Genomic DNA, 16,614 nt, shown 5'->3' with positions numbered 1-16,614 from the left:
AAACACCACAGTTCTATTTTATGATATTAGATACAAACTAAACTCCTCAGAGACTTTACTGCACCCCAGAAAACACAGAAATGCCACTGCAGTGTCATTTACAACCTTCTGATAACTGTTACCAAATTAAAATACTTAATGGCCAACTGAGATGTATCAGCTGTTTAAAAAGTGCTATCCATCCCCTAGGAGAAACCCCACTGAGAATTAAATGTGTAACAGGAAGTTTACAATACTAGATACAATTTTGAAACTATTATGCTCAAGGGAGAGGTTCCATTTGGTTCCTGAAGCATCAGTAGAAGTTTAGTATTGAGGCTATCATTAGAAATAGCCATCTGTAACAGCTAATTTTTTTCAGTGCAAGCCCTCCCCTGCAGTGCAGAATATCCAGATGAGCTTATTCCAGCACAAAGGGGACCTTGCAACTGCAGCACTATGAGACTCATCAGACAAAGGTGCTGTTCACAGCCTGGGGTTTATTTTGTTTTAAGGAAGCAAACAGCATACAAGGTAGGAAGTCAGGGCATGTCACTTTCAGGCCCAAAGGCAGTGAATTTATGTTATATCAGATAATTCACAGTAATTGCTTACATGCATGATTCTGTCCCATAGTAACCGAGACTGCTCCTCTCTCAATGAGAGAAGGCTGAGCGATTACACGCTGTGAAGTGAAAGCAGATGTTGGCAGGAATACACACACATACACACGTGTTTATATATTTGTGCCTAGAGATTACAATTCCTCCAAGATTTTATCATCAATGGAGCTCACTATGTCCTCTAAAACTGTTCACAACCTACTATTGATTATAAAACCTTGTTTTCAATTATACATAATTCTGCAAAACTAAAAAGCATTTGTTTGGAGGTTTGCCTGTTTGTTTTTAATCAAGAGTTTTGGTAGTAGATTTTTAGGGAGGAGCTGTAAACCATAAAATATCATATATTGAATTGGCATGTTCTCAACTTGAAATGTGGTGAGACCTCTGTATAAGATGCTCCTGTTGTCACCTGCACAAAGAGTAGACTGGGATAGAAGAGTATATGCTGCATGAGGAATTTGAGAGCACGACTAAGGTGACAAGACAGAGGATAAGCCCAAGGCAGGGACCAAGACCAGGGTCCTGAGCCAGGGTAAAAAAAGCAAATGCTATTACACGGACAGAAGAACGGCAAGTACAGCAAACAGGTGGTGGTAGGAGGGATCAGAGCTAACCTGGAGCAGCAGAACGTGGGGAGAGCTAGAAATGGTCAAACATACCAAAACACAAAGATGGACTGGATAAAGCATCGAGTGGGAACAACAGGAAGAGATTAGATGAAGTCAGCCACACCAGGATTTTGATCAACAAGGTTGGGGGGCAGGAACTGGGAACAAAAAGAAAAGAAAAAACCTAGGAACAAGGATGAAATGCCTGACCAGAGACTGGCATTGTACAGTAGCAGAAAGGAGTGAATAGCAATAGAGCAGGTTTGATCAGCCCTGGAAAAATGGGCAGACTTCTGGATGTTCACTTCTCAATGTCAGAGTCTCTCTTGTTCCCCTCCCCATTCCTCCTCCACAGCAAAAACATGCAATGTGTTTTAGCAATACTAATTAACAGTAGCAACAAATTAAAATATTTCATGTGTTAGTTACTGTAGTAACTAAAGCAACAGACACCCCTACCATGAATCTCAAGCTTCCAACTCTAAAATGAAGTGCAGAATGCCATTTTTTCCAAAACTGGTAGGAAGCTGTACACAACAAACACTACATTAAAAAATAAAATTGCACAAAAGATGGGATGTAAAACTACTTTTCCCCTTATGCATACATATTAAGGTAACATCCTTAATTACATGATCACACAGACAGTTTTCCACCTGGCATCCATGTGTTTTATAGTACACACAAAGGCTTCATGCTGATGGTGAATTGGGGCTGTACATAAAACATTTGGACCACTATTTTCAGGACTCTGACCACTCTTCCCACAGAAACAGCAGGGTGACAGAAAAGCTGGGAAGAGATGAAAGGAAAGCCCGGACTGCCAATGAAGCTCTTCTGTCTTGTGGTTAAGACTATTGCAGTGTTGCCCTGGGATCTGGATTCTGGCCTTCCCCAGCGTCACAGAAGGATTCCGTAACAAGGAAGCTACTTTAGCAAAATCTTTCACAGATTGTTGCTTATCTTGTGCTTTCTCTGCCTCCAGGGGTCAAACCTGACTATTTTATGAGTGCTGTAATGCTTCCAACTGCTTCTGAGGTCCGCAAGCGTATTGCTTTGAACTTAAACATGTAAAATGCAAATACTCCAAACAAAGTCTTAAAGCACATACCCAATATTCACCAATATTCTTGCTTTTAATCTGTTATAATAAGGAATGATCTTATTTACCTCCCTCATCTCAGAAGTGCTGTAAGAATAATTTCACTGATATTAGGGCAGTCATTGGCATAAGCTGACAAGGAAATCAACAGTGCTTCCAGAGCAGGGTTTGAATGCAGTGCAAATAAGGTGTTGAAGAAACTATGTGTAGCTGTAAGATGCTTGTTTTGAGGGGTGAGGTACAAAGGAATTTTGTTATATTCTTTTTGCAGGCTGGATACTTCTTCCCCATGCTTTCCCAAACACGGCTATTTTAATTGTAAATTACAACAGCTAGAATGCTGTAAAACCAAGTCACACCAAGAACAAACTATATCACAATTCAGTTGCTTCTATTGAAACACTTTCACAACATGATTTCTGTTTTAATGATTGCATCTCCTACGACTAAGATTTTCAGTTAAAATTAATAACCAGAACTCCTTCACAATCACTGAAAGATTAAGAAAATTCCTGTGATTCCAGGATGCAAATCCTCCTGCGCTCTCAGCGAGGCCCCAGTGAAAAACAATTCATGGGGTTTGTGGTGATATGGATAGGGGGCAGGGAATAAGCCAAGGAGGCTGGCTGTCAGAACCCATCCATGGCTTCACTTCCATGAAAATCTTTTCATGACAAGTTGAAAGTGCGGACACCACATTTCTTGTCCTATAAAAAGTCCAAGTCACTCTGCCCACACCCCTACTCTGTGCAGGCTGCAAATGGCCAGTGTGACCACTCGTACCTTCAGCCAGATTCAAGCCAGGCTGTTGCTATCAGCTAGGGCAGCTCAGCCTGATCAGCTACAGCAGCCCAGGCACTGAGCTGCTCTTGACATGGGGAAGCAGCGGCTGTCGGGCCAGCACATCCCTTCTAACAAGTGCTGCCTCTCTTTTTGACAGAAGGACATCAGGAAGGGCACCAGTGGGATATGAGGGCTGACATCCCCGTGGGCTGTCACATCGACTATAATGACCTACATCTACTCTTCTCTACTGTTCTTCCCTCTGGCCTCCTGCAGTATCAGTGCTGTTCTGCTCCTCTCCACATGGTGCAATTAGGAAGAGAGATCACCCCGCTGGACACTAATGGCCCAACCCACTTATTTTCCAATCTTAGATTGGACAGGAACTTTTCTTTATTTAAATTGTTAGGTATCAAATATACATATAATGCTAAAAGCAAGACAACTCTGCTGCCATAAGTGACACAGTAAAATTTATGTATCACACCATCCACACTCCAGGAAGATGCAGGAATTAGAGGTCTGCCAGAAACAGAAAGGCAGAAGTATGGGTCTAAATTAATTAAAATTAGTAAAATTCATATTAAAGGGACAGTCAGTGGACTACTGTCCCAAGTGTAACATGTAAAGCATGGAGACATTCCTGCACAGGAAGTCTCAGTTTCGTTCTGTTCACGCTTCAGTCAAGGCCAGCAAGTTTCATAGAAAAATGCTCCACTGTCCCACCTTGCAAACTCAGTCTGTTCTGACTTTCGCAGATGTCTAAACCCTTGTTTTAGCCTTCATTTGAATAATAAAGCCATCCTGTCAATTAGTGAAGTTTACTGAAGAAAGAAGGACAATACAGAATAGTATTGAATTTGCCCTTGTTCAATCCAAGTTCTCTCCCAACGAAAGAATTCATCACATCTTCCTCCTTGCTCACTCACTGACTCTTTACTAGTAAGAATGAAGACAACTCATCCTATCACCAGTACAAACCTGGTAAAAGCCAAGGCATCTTCTCAAGCAGTAGCCCAAAGCCATAAACTAAGACCTGAAAATTTTGGTGACAGGTTTTTCCTATGGTTATCTTCATTGTTTTGCTTTGGAACAAAGTTACTCTTTTAAAACTTAGCCAGCCAGCAGGGTAAACATTTGCCCAAAAGGGGAGTAGTTTGCCCAACAGATTTAAAGTTTATTTTATCAATACCTAAATATGCTAATAAAATCCATGAGTTGCTTAACGTGAGTGTTTAAGGCCAGGTGTTTCATCTACTTCCTTTCCAAACAGAAGAAGGAAAGTGTATACATCACATTAAAAAAAAAATTAAACTTAAAAATAAAAATAAAACAAACAAAAAAACCAAATGCCCAAGAAATTGAAAAATTCAGACCATAGCTGTCATCAATTAAATTCTGTATTATTCTTAAAGCTGACAGCTTCTGATATGACCCACAAAAGATACTGCAACTTTAGTGCTAAGAGCCATGCAAATACAGTGTAACTGCTAGTAAATTCTTAGGGTTTGATTTGTTGTTCATTTGTTTTTGAATAACCTTAGCTACTTCCCCTGGCCTCTGATGAGCTTGCTCTTGCTGGATGTCCCGCACCCCTCCCAGCGGGTGCAGCTTTCTAAACAATTGGCATCCAACAATAGATAACATTGAAGCATTGACAGGGCAGCTCCAGAGAATGACATAGTTATGTAAAGCTTGGAACAAAGGCATTCACAGGGATCCCAGGAACTGGATTTTCCTAAGACTGACCATCACAGAACGTGTTACAATAAATGCTGCAGGCACAGAGTTCTCCTTAGTTACTTTGGTTCCTTGCAGTAACTCTACTCCTAAATGCACTAAAATACATTCTGAACTGAAAAAGAAAGGGGAATACCAAGTTGTCTTTTCAGATACTTTTATGCATTTCTTATCTGCACACCCCAAGGTGACTGAAATGGAGCTTTCTGAGTGCATCATGTCAAAGTGACATGACGCCCAGTCTGGGCATTTTTCATAAATTTTATACTCTTCCTTACAGAATTCAGTGCCTTTCACTTGAAAGAACAGCCAAGAAAGTATTTTATGACTTCACCAAAATACTTCTTTCATCTACCAGCTGGACTTTTTTTTCACCTTGACTAAATGCACACTCTACATCTGTTTAACACTGCAGTAAGGAAGCTTTAAAAAAAATGCCTAAAAGTGGATGAAAGGACTAGTAGCCTCATTGGCAAACATACTCTGTTGTGGTTTTATTTTTAAAAACTAAAAAATATTCCCTTTTAGACTAAATTAACATTCTTCTGGATTCTTCTGATTGAAGTGACATGATGAAGCCTTCTCAAAAACAGTTTTGAAGGACTTTCATGTTGCAGGCCCCCGGTGAGTTTAAACCAACTCATTAGCACCAGCCACCAGGACAGACAGGACAGCAGAGCCCTCAGCACAGGCTGCAAGGGGTGGTAAGAGCAAGTGTGAACACTGGGACAATCTGCACACACAGCTTAGTACTCCTGTGTCAGTATTTCTAGCTGAGTTTGAATTATCCAGCTACTTCAGCCAACTAAGTTCATGCAAGTTGTCACCAAAGCAACTAGAAAAAGTAAATCTATGTCCGTTGAAAACTCTGCCACTGATATATTATTCTGAAAGAAATTTCATGTTTTGAAAATTTTAGGCAAACTATTTTGATCTTACTGACTTTAAAAATGAAAGAAACATAAACCAGGATTGTACACAGCACTTAATGCAGAATTAGTACCGAAAGGTCACTCTTCCTACAGAAGAAAACTTGTGAAATACACAAGGAAACAAAAACAACAAGTAGATTTTGAAGTGTATTTCTAATAATCCCCTCAATTTGGGTTCTTTATATGATTAACCTGTTCCAAATGTTAGGTTGTTGTGCTTAATTATCCAGGGATTTAAATACTTTACTGAACCAGAATTCAGAACTAAAAGAACTGTGGAGCTGCTTTATGAGAAATTCTAATCTGAACTCATTTAAGGGATGATCTTCCTTCACAATAATAATTTCTCTAGTTTCCATACAAACTATGAACACTGTTTGAGGAAAGTTTAAATTCTATAAACTGCATTTCAATTTGTTTCCCAAAATGTCTTAGATTATACAGTAGCAGTTCTCTGCATGGAATGGAGGAAGGGAGAAAATCCAGCAATGAGCTACAGTACCTTCATTAGGAAGTTCCCCTAATTTTATAAACGGTACCTTGGACGTAAGGTCTCGGTGAAAAATGCCTTTATAGTGAAGATAACTGATTCCCATAGCAATGTCATATGCCAGTTTCACCCTCACTGTCCAGGGCAGATGCTGGTTGCCATCTAGTAGCTGTTCCAGGTTACCACAATTGATGTACTGAAAAGACAAAGCAACATTTCTAATTAATCATTAACTTAATATTTTGTCAGGAATGTAAAATTCATCACTACAAGTGACGCTGGCTCAGTTACACATTAAAACCTTTTTTTTCATATGGGCTCGGCAGGCACAAAGTTTGCAGGTCAAGAGAAGCTGAAAATATTTCCCTTCACCACCTGTACCAATGCCCTTGTGTTAAAGACGCAACAGCCACCACTGTATTAACTCCATGGTATTTAAATAGACCCTTCAGAAAAATCTACAATATCATATCACCCTCTCATTTCAGCTTGAGGAAAATTAGGGCAAAAACGATGCAGAGCTGACTTTCATATAGAGTTAATCAACAAAGGCAGAGCTAAGTATCCAAGTGCAGGTCATGGAGCCTGATCAAGTTCCCAGTTTCCTTAAACTGAAACAACATCAAAGAAAAATATTACAATGTGCTGCTGTGAGTTGTGTTTTTTCACTGCTGTATCTACAAGTTCTAATCAGCAATATGATTCCCATTGTGTTCAGTACTACATCAACCCATCAAATGGCAGCCCTCATGAAAAGGAAAGCACATTAAGTAAAAGATAAATGCTACAAGAGACAGTGAAACAAAGCAGCACCTAAATGATACTAGGTAATGTAGCCCAGGTCAAGACACGGCAGCTCCAGGGCTTGAATAATCATTACAGCAGCACAGCTTATGCTTTATGTATGGACCCTTTATACCACACCAGCAGCTACCTAGTGTTTAGGCAGCTTCTTGTTACACTCCCTCTTACACAAGCAAGAGTAGCTTGCTCCAGAAGGAAAACCGGGCAGCAATGCAGTGACTTCTGTCAAGGAAACCCGAGTGAAGCAGACAGGACTATTTGCTCCCAAGCCTGGCCCACACATGTACCCCTGAGCAGACTGTACCAATTTCACTTCTCTGTGCCACATAGGTCTCCAACACTCTCTCAAATGACTTTCCTGCATGCACAACCATCTTCATGTTAAAAAGAAAAATCTTGATTGCAGCTCTTGTTGTTTCAGAAACTTTGCAACCTGCTTGTATTTTGTTGCTCTTCTTTGTGTCTTGGAGCCTGGGACAGGAAGCAAACATGAGCCATACACCCTGCAGTGTAGATGGATGTAGCTGATCTCCTGAGACTGTGCTACAGCATGGAAAGAACACACAGTTGGATTCTACTGGTAAGTTTGGGGGTCACAGGTCACCTCCCGAACAGTCTGCAAGGAACAACTCCTTCCTTACAGCTCAGGTCCACCAATTGCTGATCTCACCAGTGAATTCTGTAAACCCTTGCAGCCGATACACGGGTTCTACACTGAACTATTTGAGGAGCCAAAATTGTCGGGTCAGAGAGGCATAAAGCAAATTTACGTGGCACAGAGCCCATCGGGAGGGGGCGCCACAAAGCAGCCGGGGCTCCTGCGCGCACCCCTCGGGAACGGGGCTCCTGCGCGCACCCCTCGGGAACGGGGCTCCTGCGTGCACCCCTCGGGAACGGGGCTCCTGCGCGCACCCCTCGGGAACGGGGCTCCTGCGCGCACCCCTCGGGAACGGGGCTCATCCCAGCCCAGGCACAGCGCGTTCCACCGGCAGGCCAGGGCATGACCCCCCTTCTCTCCAAAACAACCTGTCCCTTGTGCTAGGAGTTCATGTGCCAGGAGAGCAGAGCAGCTCTGCAACAGGTCACTCTGAGGGTATGCAATCTCCATCCTCAGAGACTTGCAAGACCAACTAGAGCTGCAGCCAACCTGGTTCAGTGTTGGAAACAAAGCTGCTTTCAGCTTTTCCAGCTTTGATCTTTCTAATTTCTTTTATCTGAACCCCTAAGGGAGCTAAATGACCTTAGACAGCATGCAAGGAAATTAATAAAAAAACAACCAAGCAAAACCCAACAACAACAAAAAAACCCCCACATGCTCAATAAAATTAGGTTTTCTTTAACATAAGTTGCTATCATGCTTAAGGAAAAAATGGCAACTAAGGTTTCTACAGTAACATCTTTTATATTCCCAGCCTCCGTGAAACAGTGTGAACAGCTCTTCTCATGCAGTCATGTTCAAATCAGAACAATACTGACCAACCTGGAACGGAAAGCACCAAAGCACCTGGCTGAATAACCCAGTTATAAAATGATACTTAGCAATTATCCCAAACCATTTCACCTTTCTGACAGGCCAGTGACAGACCATCCATAAAGCATCACCAGACTTGAATTCATCGGAAAGACAATGCAAGGGGGGAGGGAATCACTGACCTAGCTTCCATTTTCTGCTCTTTGAACTGTGCCATTCCATGACACAAATTGCTCCAGAAATGCTAATAAACGAGCAGCCCCTAAGAGTATTGACACACACAATGAAATGGGACAATAGCTGGCTACTATATCGAGCATGCTTTTGCTTTCCCTTTCAACACAGCAGCGTACTGATTCGATCCATTGTTGCCATATTAGTTAAGTGCATCCAATACATCCGTTCCTGCAGCACTCTTCCAGTCAAACTGGCTCGCAGGGTCATTCACCCATCTTAACTGCAAGGCCTAGATTCTAGCATGGCTGGGCAACAGGTGACACACACATTGGACACAGCATCCACCAGCCACAAAAGTGACAGCCAAACCCGTTTCCAGCATATCTACAAAACCTACCAGGCCTCGCTCCAAAAGTGCCACCCAGCAAGTGCACAGCCCTCATTTAGCACAGAGGTGAGTCCTGCCTTTGGCTCTAATTTCTATGCCTATGAAGCACACGAGGCTAATCATCAAGTGAACAACTGAACTAAGATTTTCCTAGACATCTTTTAAGGCTTTAGTTGATCTCAGGTTTTAGCTGGCCAGCAGGTAATATTTGCATGCAGAGGCATGAATTGTTCCTAAGGCAAGCACTGTACAGTGCTCCCTCAGTGTCATGTAAGTAATCCAATTCTTCCAGTCATTCAGGCTGATAATGCAAACAGCCAGCCTGATGGCCTATTTTTTTCAAAGGACTTCAACAATGCCTTTTCAGGACAGACACAAAACTATGTACATTACTTCCTAATTGCCAGTGCAACTGAAAGGGAAAAATACTTGTTTCTCAATCTCTTACTGGCACAAATCAGGTCTGTGTGGTAAGAGTACCCTGAAGGACAGAAAATGCACCTCTCCCAAAGACAACACTAGATTTTATTTTGTCCCTGACACAGTACTGGTACAAGTAAGGCTACAGCACACACATTATCTCAAAGCATTATTCTACTACAATAACAACAGCCATCACCTAAGTCTACAAGCAATTGGAACAGAGATCTAACTAAGCTATGACAATGAAAGCAAAGGGCACTACATTTCTTAGAGACATCACAGCTAAGTGGGGCAGCGTTCAGACCTTTTCAAACCCTGGATCATCAGGTTGCAGTGAAACAGCTACCCTTTATTCCTCATGCTGCTTTTCTCTCATGTAACTGGACACCAACAGCTAGCTTATCTGGTTACCAGTCTGAAAGCAACAGCTATAGGTTGTTTATTTTTGCATTTACTACAACTTAACACAGCAAGTTGAACACTCATTTAAAAGACCTTGGCATCTTAGTCCACAAAAAATATCATTTCTTAAAAAAATCTGAGGTAAGCGCTCATACCTTTGTTGTGAAAACAAATGTTCAGCTGAACTGCATTTGTGGTACCTCTCCCAATTGTTATGAAGAAAGGGGGCAGTAGCTTCTTTGAAGGACACATTACTCAGAAGCTCAGCCAAGCACAGATGGTTTCTGGATCAAAGAACCTTGAAGAGGTTTCTGATGTTATAATTTACTGCTGTGAAATGCAGTAGCAGCAGTGTATAACTTATCCCCATACAACAGTCATGCTACTTTAACCTAAAATCAGCATAATAGGACTGCTGCCTGGTAACACAACTGCAGTCACATTATCAGACTCAAGCATATGAAATGAAGGATGGATAGAAATTCAACATATAACAGTACTTAGGCACAGCATTACATGCTTCATTTCAAGAGACTAATAATGAACTTCAGCTGTCAGATTTTAGCTTCAAAATTCAAAATTGAAGTTTAAACACTAATACAAGAACTAGAAGCATATCAGATTCACACAATTCTAGCAGTTATTTCCCAAAAAACAGACTCCAAATATTGCCAAGTCTGAGCAGGAAGACTGACAGGAATTGCAAAGAGTTTTCAATGCTATTTTGAAAACCAATGCTGTTTCACTGTGTAGGTCTGATAAAAATAAACCAACAGATATTGCACAGGAAAGCCAGAAAAAAAAGTTGGCGTGCTATTTAGATGACTTTAAATGTCACTGCCTGTCATTTAAAAATCAGCAAATAACCACAAGGCACTCCTGTACTTCAGCCAAATGTTGCTGAAGACAAGGCATTAAGTGGTTAAGAAAAGATGATGTGGAGGGTGCATTTAAGGTGACAAATCAAATGAGGCAAGTAAAGAGTAAGAGCTCCAGAGACTCAGAATATTACAAGACAAATACTGAAACAGCAACAAATCAATATACAGCAAAAATGCATTGAAGAAACAGGTAGAGATACAGGAGAAAAGAGAAGCTAGAACTGTGGCAGTAGCACCTTCTGTATGGTGTGGCATGAGAAACACCAGAGCAAAACCCAGAATAAGTATCTGTACTCCAAAGGGAGACCTGGAAAGCAAAATAAAGTATTGTAGACTCTGTTGACAAATGCATTGAAGAGTGTCAAAATAGACAGAGCTTGCACATTTGTGCCATTTCTAATGCTGAAAGTAAGAAGGTAACTCTCATGCCTAATAAAAGGAAGTTGAGAGCTCTTCACTAAGCTTTCTGCAGAAATTTAAAACCAGTTTTCAACCACCTGTCTCAAGGAAGACAGCCTCATCTTCAGTTCTCATATGTTTAAAGTTACCTGTCACACTCTGCAGTTTAAGTGACTACTCTGAATGCTTCTGTACAAGCCAGTGTACCCTTCTGCCACAACTGGCATAATTATCTACACTGTAAGGCCTGGAAGTTTCTTCCTTTCCCCAAACTGTTTTCATTACCTTCAACTGTGCAGAACTGCAAAAGAAAGACAGTATCACCATGTTCAAAACTACAATATGAGATACCACAAGTTGATACACAGAGTGACTATGAGATTAAATTGACATTTCTTAAAATTTGAAGGTGGTTCATAGACCTCCAGTTGTTAAAAATCCCACAATTTAAAAATCTACAAAACCACTTGACCCAAGTAGTTTTGAGCAGTAATCTTCCATTTCCATTGATTGTATCAATCAAAACAATCACTGAAACAGAACAAGTTGGATATTGGATTTGGGCTGTGTGAGTATACTTCTGGTCAGCAGGTCAGCTAATGCTGCCAGGGAGAAACACACAATTACTGAAACAGAATACAGGTGAAGCTAACACATTTCAGGACAAAGCTTGAAGTTTTCCATGAAGGATCAGAAGGGCACAAGAGGCTTGGAAAAACAGCTTGATTGAAAGAACAGAAGCAAAACTGAGAGTCTTCATCTCTGAAGGCCCCTTTACTTTCCTGCTCCTCAGTTCCTGAAAGCCAAAGGAAAAGAATCTGTAACCTAAAATCAATTTCTCTTCTGCTTTTCTACCAATACAAACAATCCTGTTCTTTAATAAAAATTTATGGGTTTTTTCTTTAAAGATGTTAAACATTACAGGATTAAAATAAATTTTTAAAGTGCCAGCTATTCTCAGAGGAAAGGGTCAGCTTTGTCAACTGCCATAGCCTGGTCACTCATCAGAATCCAGAACCAAAAGCCAAGAAAGGCAACAGATCTACCTCTGTTTCTTCTTCTGTGTCAGTTGCAGCATTGATTAATTCATTGGCTCCTCCTTCTGAAAAGGCATGTACAGGCACGGCTTCTTTTATAAGGGCAAACAAGAATTAACATGCACTAACTCAGGAAGGAGCTGTAATGAAAACCATTTGTTGCACTCCAAACATTCAAGTGTTGGCATGGAAAAGAATTCAGCAAGATTTGTCTTCCTTTAATTCCCTAATTCCAACAGCTCTTATGGTCAAGTATGCTGAATTTAGTCCTTTTCTGTCATTTCATTCAATCAAAATGTAACGTTCACTTGGCTGCCTGCTGCTACAAACAGATTTTTGTTGGTTAGGTTTCAGCTGAGGCACACAGCAACAATGCACTGCTGCAGCCCATATGGATGAAGGAAGTTTTATGGACGCTCACTCACAGTCAGGTCTGTAATACTGCAGGAAATAAGCTTATTTTGTTGGAACCGGAAAACACTCCCAGTATATCTATACAAACTGACCTTGATAACCATTTTTCCTGTAATTATATTAGTAGAAAAAAACCCAGAAAGCAAAGAAGGCCTGACCAAAAAACCCTGCATTTATAATGTGAAGTCACAACCATTTGGATTCTAAGTGGAGCCCAGTCTCAGTGCAGATAAGAATCTGGGATATGGCATAAATTAGCACACAGAGAAGAGAAAGTACCTTGTTGCTGACACAGGCAAGACAAACAGCATCTCTACAATAACACTTCTGTTAGGAGCAGAAGGCTCTATCCACACTGACAGCATTTCAAACATACTAGACTCAATTCTGCTGAGAAGCTGCAATCCCTGACAAGGAGCCTCTTATTTAAATAAGGTCTTTCTCACCTTCCCAACATAAATACCAGCAGCAGCAGCCCACAGATAACATGCCTGCAAGATGACAGAAAAATAACCCCTTTGCTTCACTTTTTGAAGTCTGTGAAACAGCTACAAGGATCTACTGAGAGCAAAACTTATAGCAAATGAACACCTCTCATAGTACAAACTTTGTTTAAATTCTGCATAAGGAATACTCTCTTTGAGCTGTTTAAGAGTGTTTTTCCAAGCTTCAACACTCCCACGTCCACTTACACTTGAGGGTGCTCAAACACTTTATTGGCAATTATGGAAGGCACCAAGATTCTCTATTAATAGTGGCGTGCAAAAGCAAACTTTAAAGGAATTTTCTCAGAAACTCAGTTTCTGAATGTTTTGGATGGCTGATAAGTAAAGCAAAATGAGGAAGTGAAACCACAGAGCACTTGTTAATTCAAGAGTATGTTTCCTGGGAACCAGGCTAAAAAAGTGGGGAAAGAAGAAAAAGCACTACATACAAATTGAATTTACTGGAAATATGTAAGGAAAAAATTCCAAGGCAAGAAGTGGCCAGCATCACAGTACCTATCTGGACTGCCTCTCTTCATATACAGAAGTAACAGGAAAATCTAGTGCTCAAGACAGTAATCACATCTCCTCTCTCTCCCCCCCATACCACGAGAGCTGAGAAGTTTACGTCTTCTCACTCTTGTTAACCTAGATACCAATAAAAGAACTCAGAGGTTGAAATTCAAAAATGTTTTTCTTTTTTTGCTTGAGGCAATGGCAAATAGTCCAGTTGGCTTACCGTGAGTGTCAGAACAGAGATACTAACAGCCCCCCCCCCCCAAAAACACCCCAAAACCCACGCAACCCACAGACAGAGCACCCACCCACATGTGTGTGCCTCACATGGGGGGAAGGGAGACAAGGAATGAGACAATGGAACTTGCTGTTTGCAGCTGAACATTTATCTGCCTCTTATCTTTCTTCTATCCTTGAGACATTCTAAAAAGGAGGAAGAGGTTAGCACCAGCAAGGTATTTAGCAAGCCGTTCTCAGAACACAACATATTCAGATGCATCAATCTCCAAGAAAATAATGAATAAAAGTTGCTTGTGCACTATTACAGGCTCTGAAGTGATCAAACAAGTTGATCATCCTCCTGTGAGAGAGGAAGGGAAAATAATTAAAGCCAAGATTTAATTTTTAAAAATAGAGGAGAGGAATAGAGAAAAGGAGGTTTAACTATGAGCTCAAAAGTTCTCACTGAAATAACTGGTCACTCATCACTTCTCATCTAGCACCTGCATGCATAATACAGACTGTGCATCTCAAGTTAGACTTTTTAAAGTCTTGGCTTCTGCCTTTACATGAGGACTTTTTTAGTGTCTCTGATTATAGTTCTTTTTACATCTGAACTTTGTTTTTGTGAGAACCCACCCTTCTCACCTAACCACACAGTGCAGATGTATCTAAGCAGCTTCCCACTGCCCCCAGCACAATGCAGGGCTCACAGAGCTTTCACCACTTACCTGCTTCTGGTAAAAGCACAGACTTTGCCTGGAGAGTTGGCCCTGTGTGTTTAATTTACCTGCTCACCACCAGCCCACAGCAGGTTTTTCCTTTAACTGACCTGCCAGCTTCCCTCCTCAGACAGTGCCTATAATGCCAGCTTGTGTCCTCCAGAAGACAACGTTTTTGTCAGCTTTTTGCTTCCTGTAACAGAGCTTTCTGCTGTAACTTTCTGAGAATCAATTCCACATTTCTGTTTTCAGAATAAGTGTCATGATCAGGGAGAGCAGCATTAATTTCCTTCCAAAATGAAGGCCCTTGCATTCTGCATGGCCAGGTACAACCTACCCAAACAGATTTAAAAAATGTTCTGTTAAGTGTTTTTCTGGAAACCCAGATCTCGGATCACTGCAATCAGACAAGATGGTTGAGCTTCCATTCATTTAAAAAAAAAAAAAAAAAAAAAAAAAAAAAAAAAAAAAAAAAAAAAAAAAAAAAAAAAAAAGGCACCAGATGTAGGGGGAAAATTTTAAAATATCACCTAACTTAAATAAGGTCCTTTACATGCTTTCAAAAAACCTGACTTTTGATATTTAAGCACTCAAAACTGCAAAGCTACAAATCAGAGAGACTTAGCTGAAACTCCTGTGGAGCCCTGTATCCTTTTTGCTGGAGAAAGAACCAAAGGGTCAAGCACACCACATATGCCACAACATGAAGCTGCAAGAGTATGAAATGGAGATGGAATTTCAGTCAGAACACTAAATTTCCTGCCTCCTGTCATTGAAAGCCAGGCCCCCTTGTGTGATTTTAAATGGACTTTTTTGGTATGTGCAGCACATCAAGCTGTGTTTGGGACTGAAGTCTTTTTTTCTTTTAAAAAAATTCACAAAAATATCAGGTTCCCAAGGAAAATCTTATTAAAGTAAAGAATATGTACTTTGTCTAAACCTCTGTGAAATAACTTCACTGTCTTAGAGGCATTGGGGTTTTTTTGTTACAAAATAATACATGAAGCCTTAAAGTTACAACATAAGGTTTAAACGGTGTGACATTTTCTAAAAACCACCACCACTCCCCCTCCTTTTTCTGCAAGCTTCTTAAACTCTACTTACTTTGAACAGTCTAATTTACCATACTATTGTATGTACCATATTTAGATTTGATTTTGCATCCACTGCTGCATACAGTTGTCATGTTAACACCTATTGTTAATCAGCCTGATTCAGATCTCTCACAGTTGTTGGAACAAGCTTAGTGCAAGTGTCTACAGAATCATTTCAACAAAAAGGGAGACATCTTTGGCTGATAAAACAGATAAGGGTGCTCACATTCTCTTGACCCTCACTCAGCTTTCTTAGAGTTGATAACCTATACTGAAACGTCACTGAAAACAAAATTTTCATTTTTGTTGCTTTCTCGTGTACCCTTTCAAAAAACATAGTTAGGGCAGACCCTCCTGCCACAAAGCCAGTACAGCTGGTTTGGTGTAGCCCTCTGCAGTTGATCAGGGCACGGCTGCTCCTAGAGGCACCTGTGCTTCTTGACAGGTTCAAGGGCACAAGAATGGGTCTCTTCAGCTTTGGAAACTGGTGTGGGTCTTTCATGTGGGGATCTCTCAGGTTGGAGAGACACGCTGTACTTCTCTGAAGAGAATAAAACCAGTGGAAAAAGGACACTGAAGAGGAAACACAATGCCTTGCACAGCAGAGAGAAAGGATGAGGTAGAGCTGGCTGTCAAGCCACAAACTATGTTTGCTGAGAGTGCATTCAGCCATTTTTATAAATTAAACTGAGAATTTAAGTGAACTGCTCCAGCAAAACTGAAACTGACAGTCCATATGCTGTGAAGAGTGCAAAAATAAGACCAAATATGGCTCAAGTGCTGGCAAGTATTTTTAAGATTCTATTATGAACAATCAAGAGATGAAGGGAAGTGTTGGCACCAAACCAAGCTTATACAAAGAATTATAACTGCATTTCAAAATTATCAAAGATGTAGTAGAAATCATTTTGCAAGTGACATG

The 16,614-nt window shown here is 40.7% G+C and overlaps 1 protein-coding gene across 3 annotated transcripts in view; it reads right to left on the bottom strand.

Annotated features, from left to right (window-relative positions):
- The window catches only part of TESK2 (testis associated actin remodelling kinase 2), a 79,119-nt gene that overhangs the window by 19,081 nt on the left and 43,424 nt on the right, over positions 1–16,614 (bottom strand). For all 3 annotated transcript variants that reach the window (XM_040072639.2, XM_058421719.1, XM_040072640.2), the window contains exon 5: positions 6,310–6,456. In XM_040072639.2, the coding sequence (XP_039928573.1) occupies positions 6,310–6,456 (147 nt within the window). The remainder of the gene's footprint in view (positions 1–6,309; positions 6,457–16,614) is intronic.

This window comes from Hirundo rustica, chromosome 9 (genome assembly GCF_015227805.2).
Source record: "Hirundo rustica isolate bHirRus1 chromosome 9, bHirRus1.pri.v3, whole genome shotgun sequence".
In the NCBI taxonomy this organism is placed as follows: Eukaryota; Metazoa; Chordata; class Aves; order Passeriformes; family Hirundinidae; genus Hirundo; species Hirundo rustica.
This window is presented reverse-complemented; position numbering and strand designations above follow the sequence as displayed.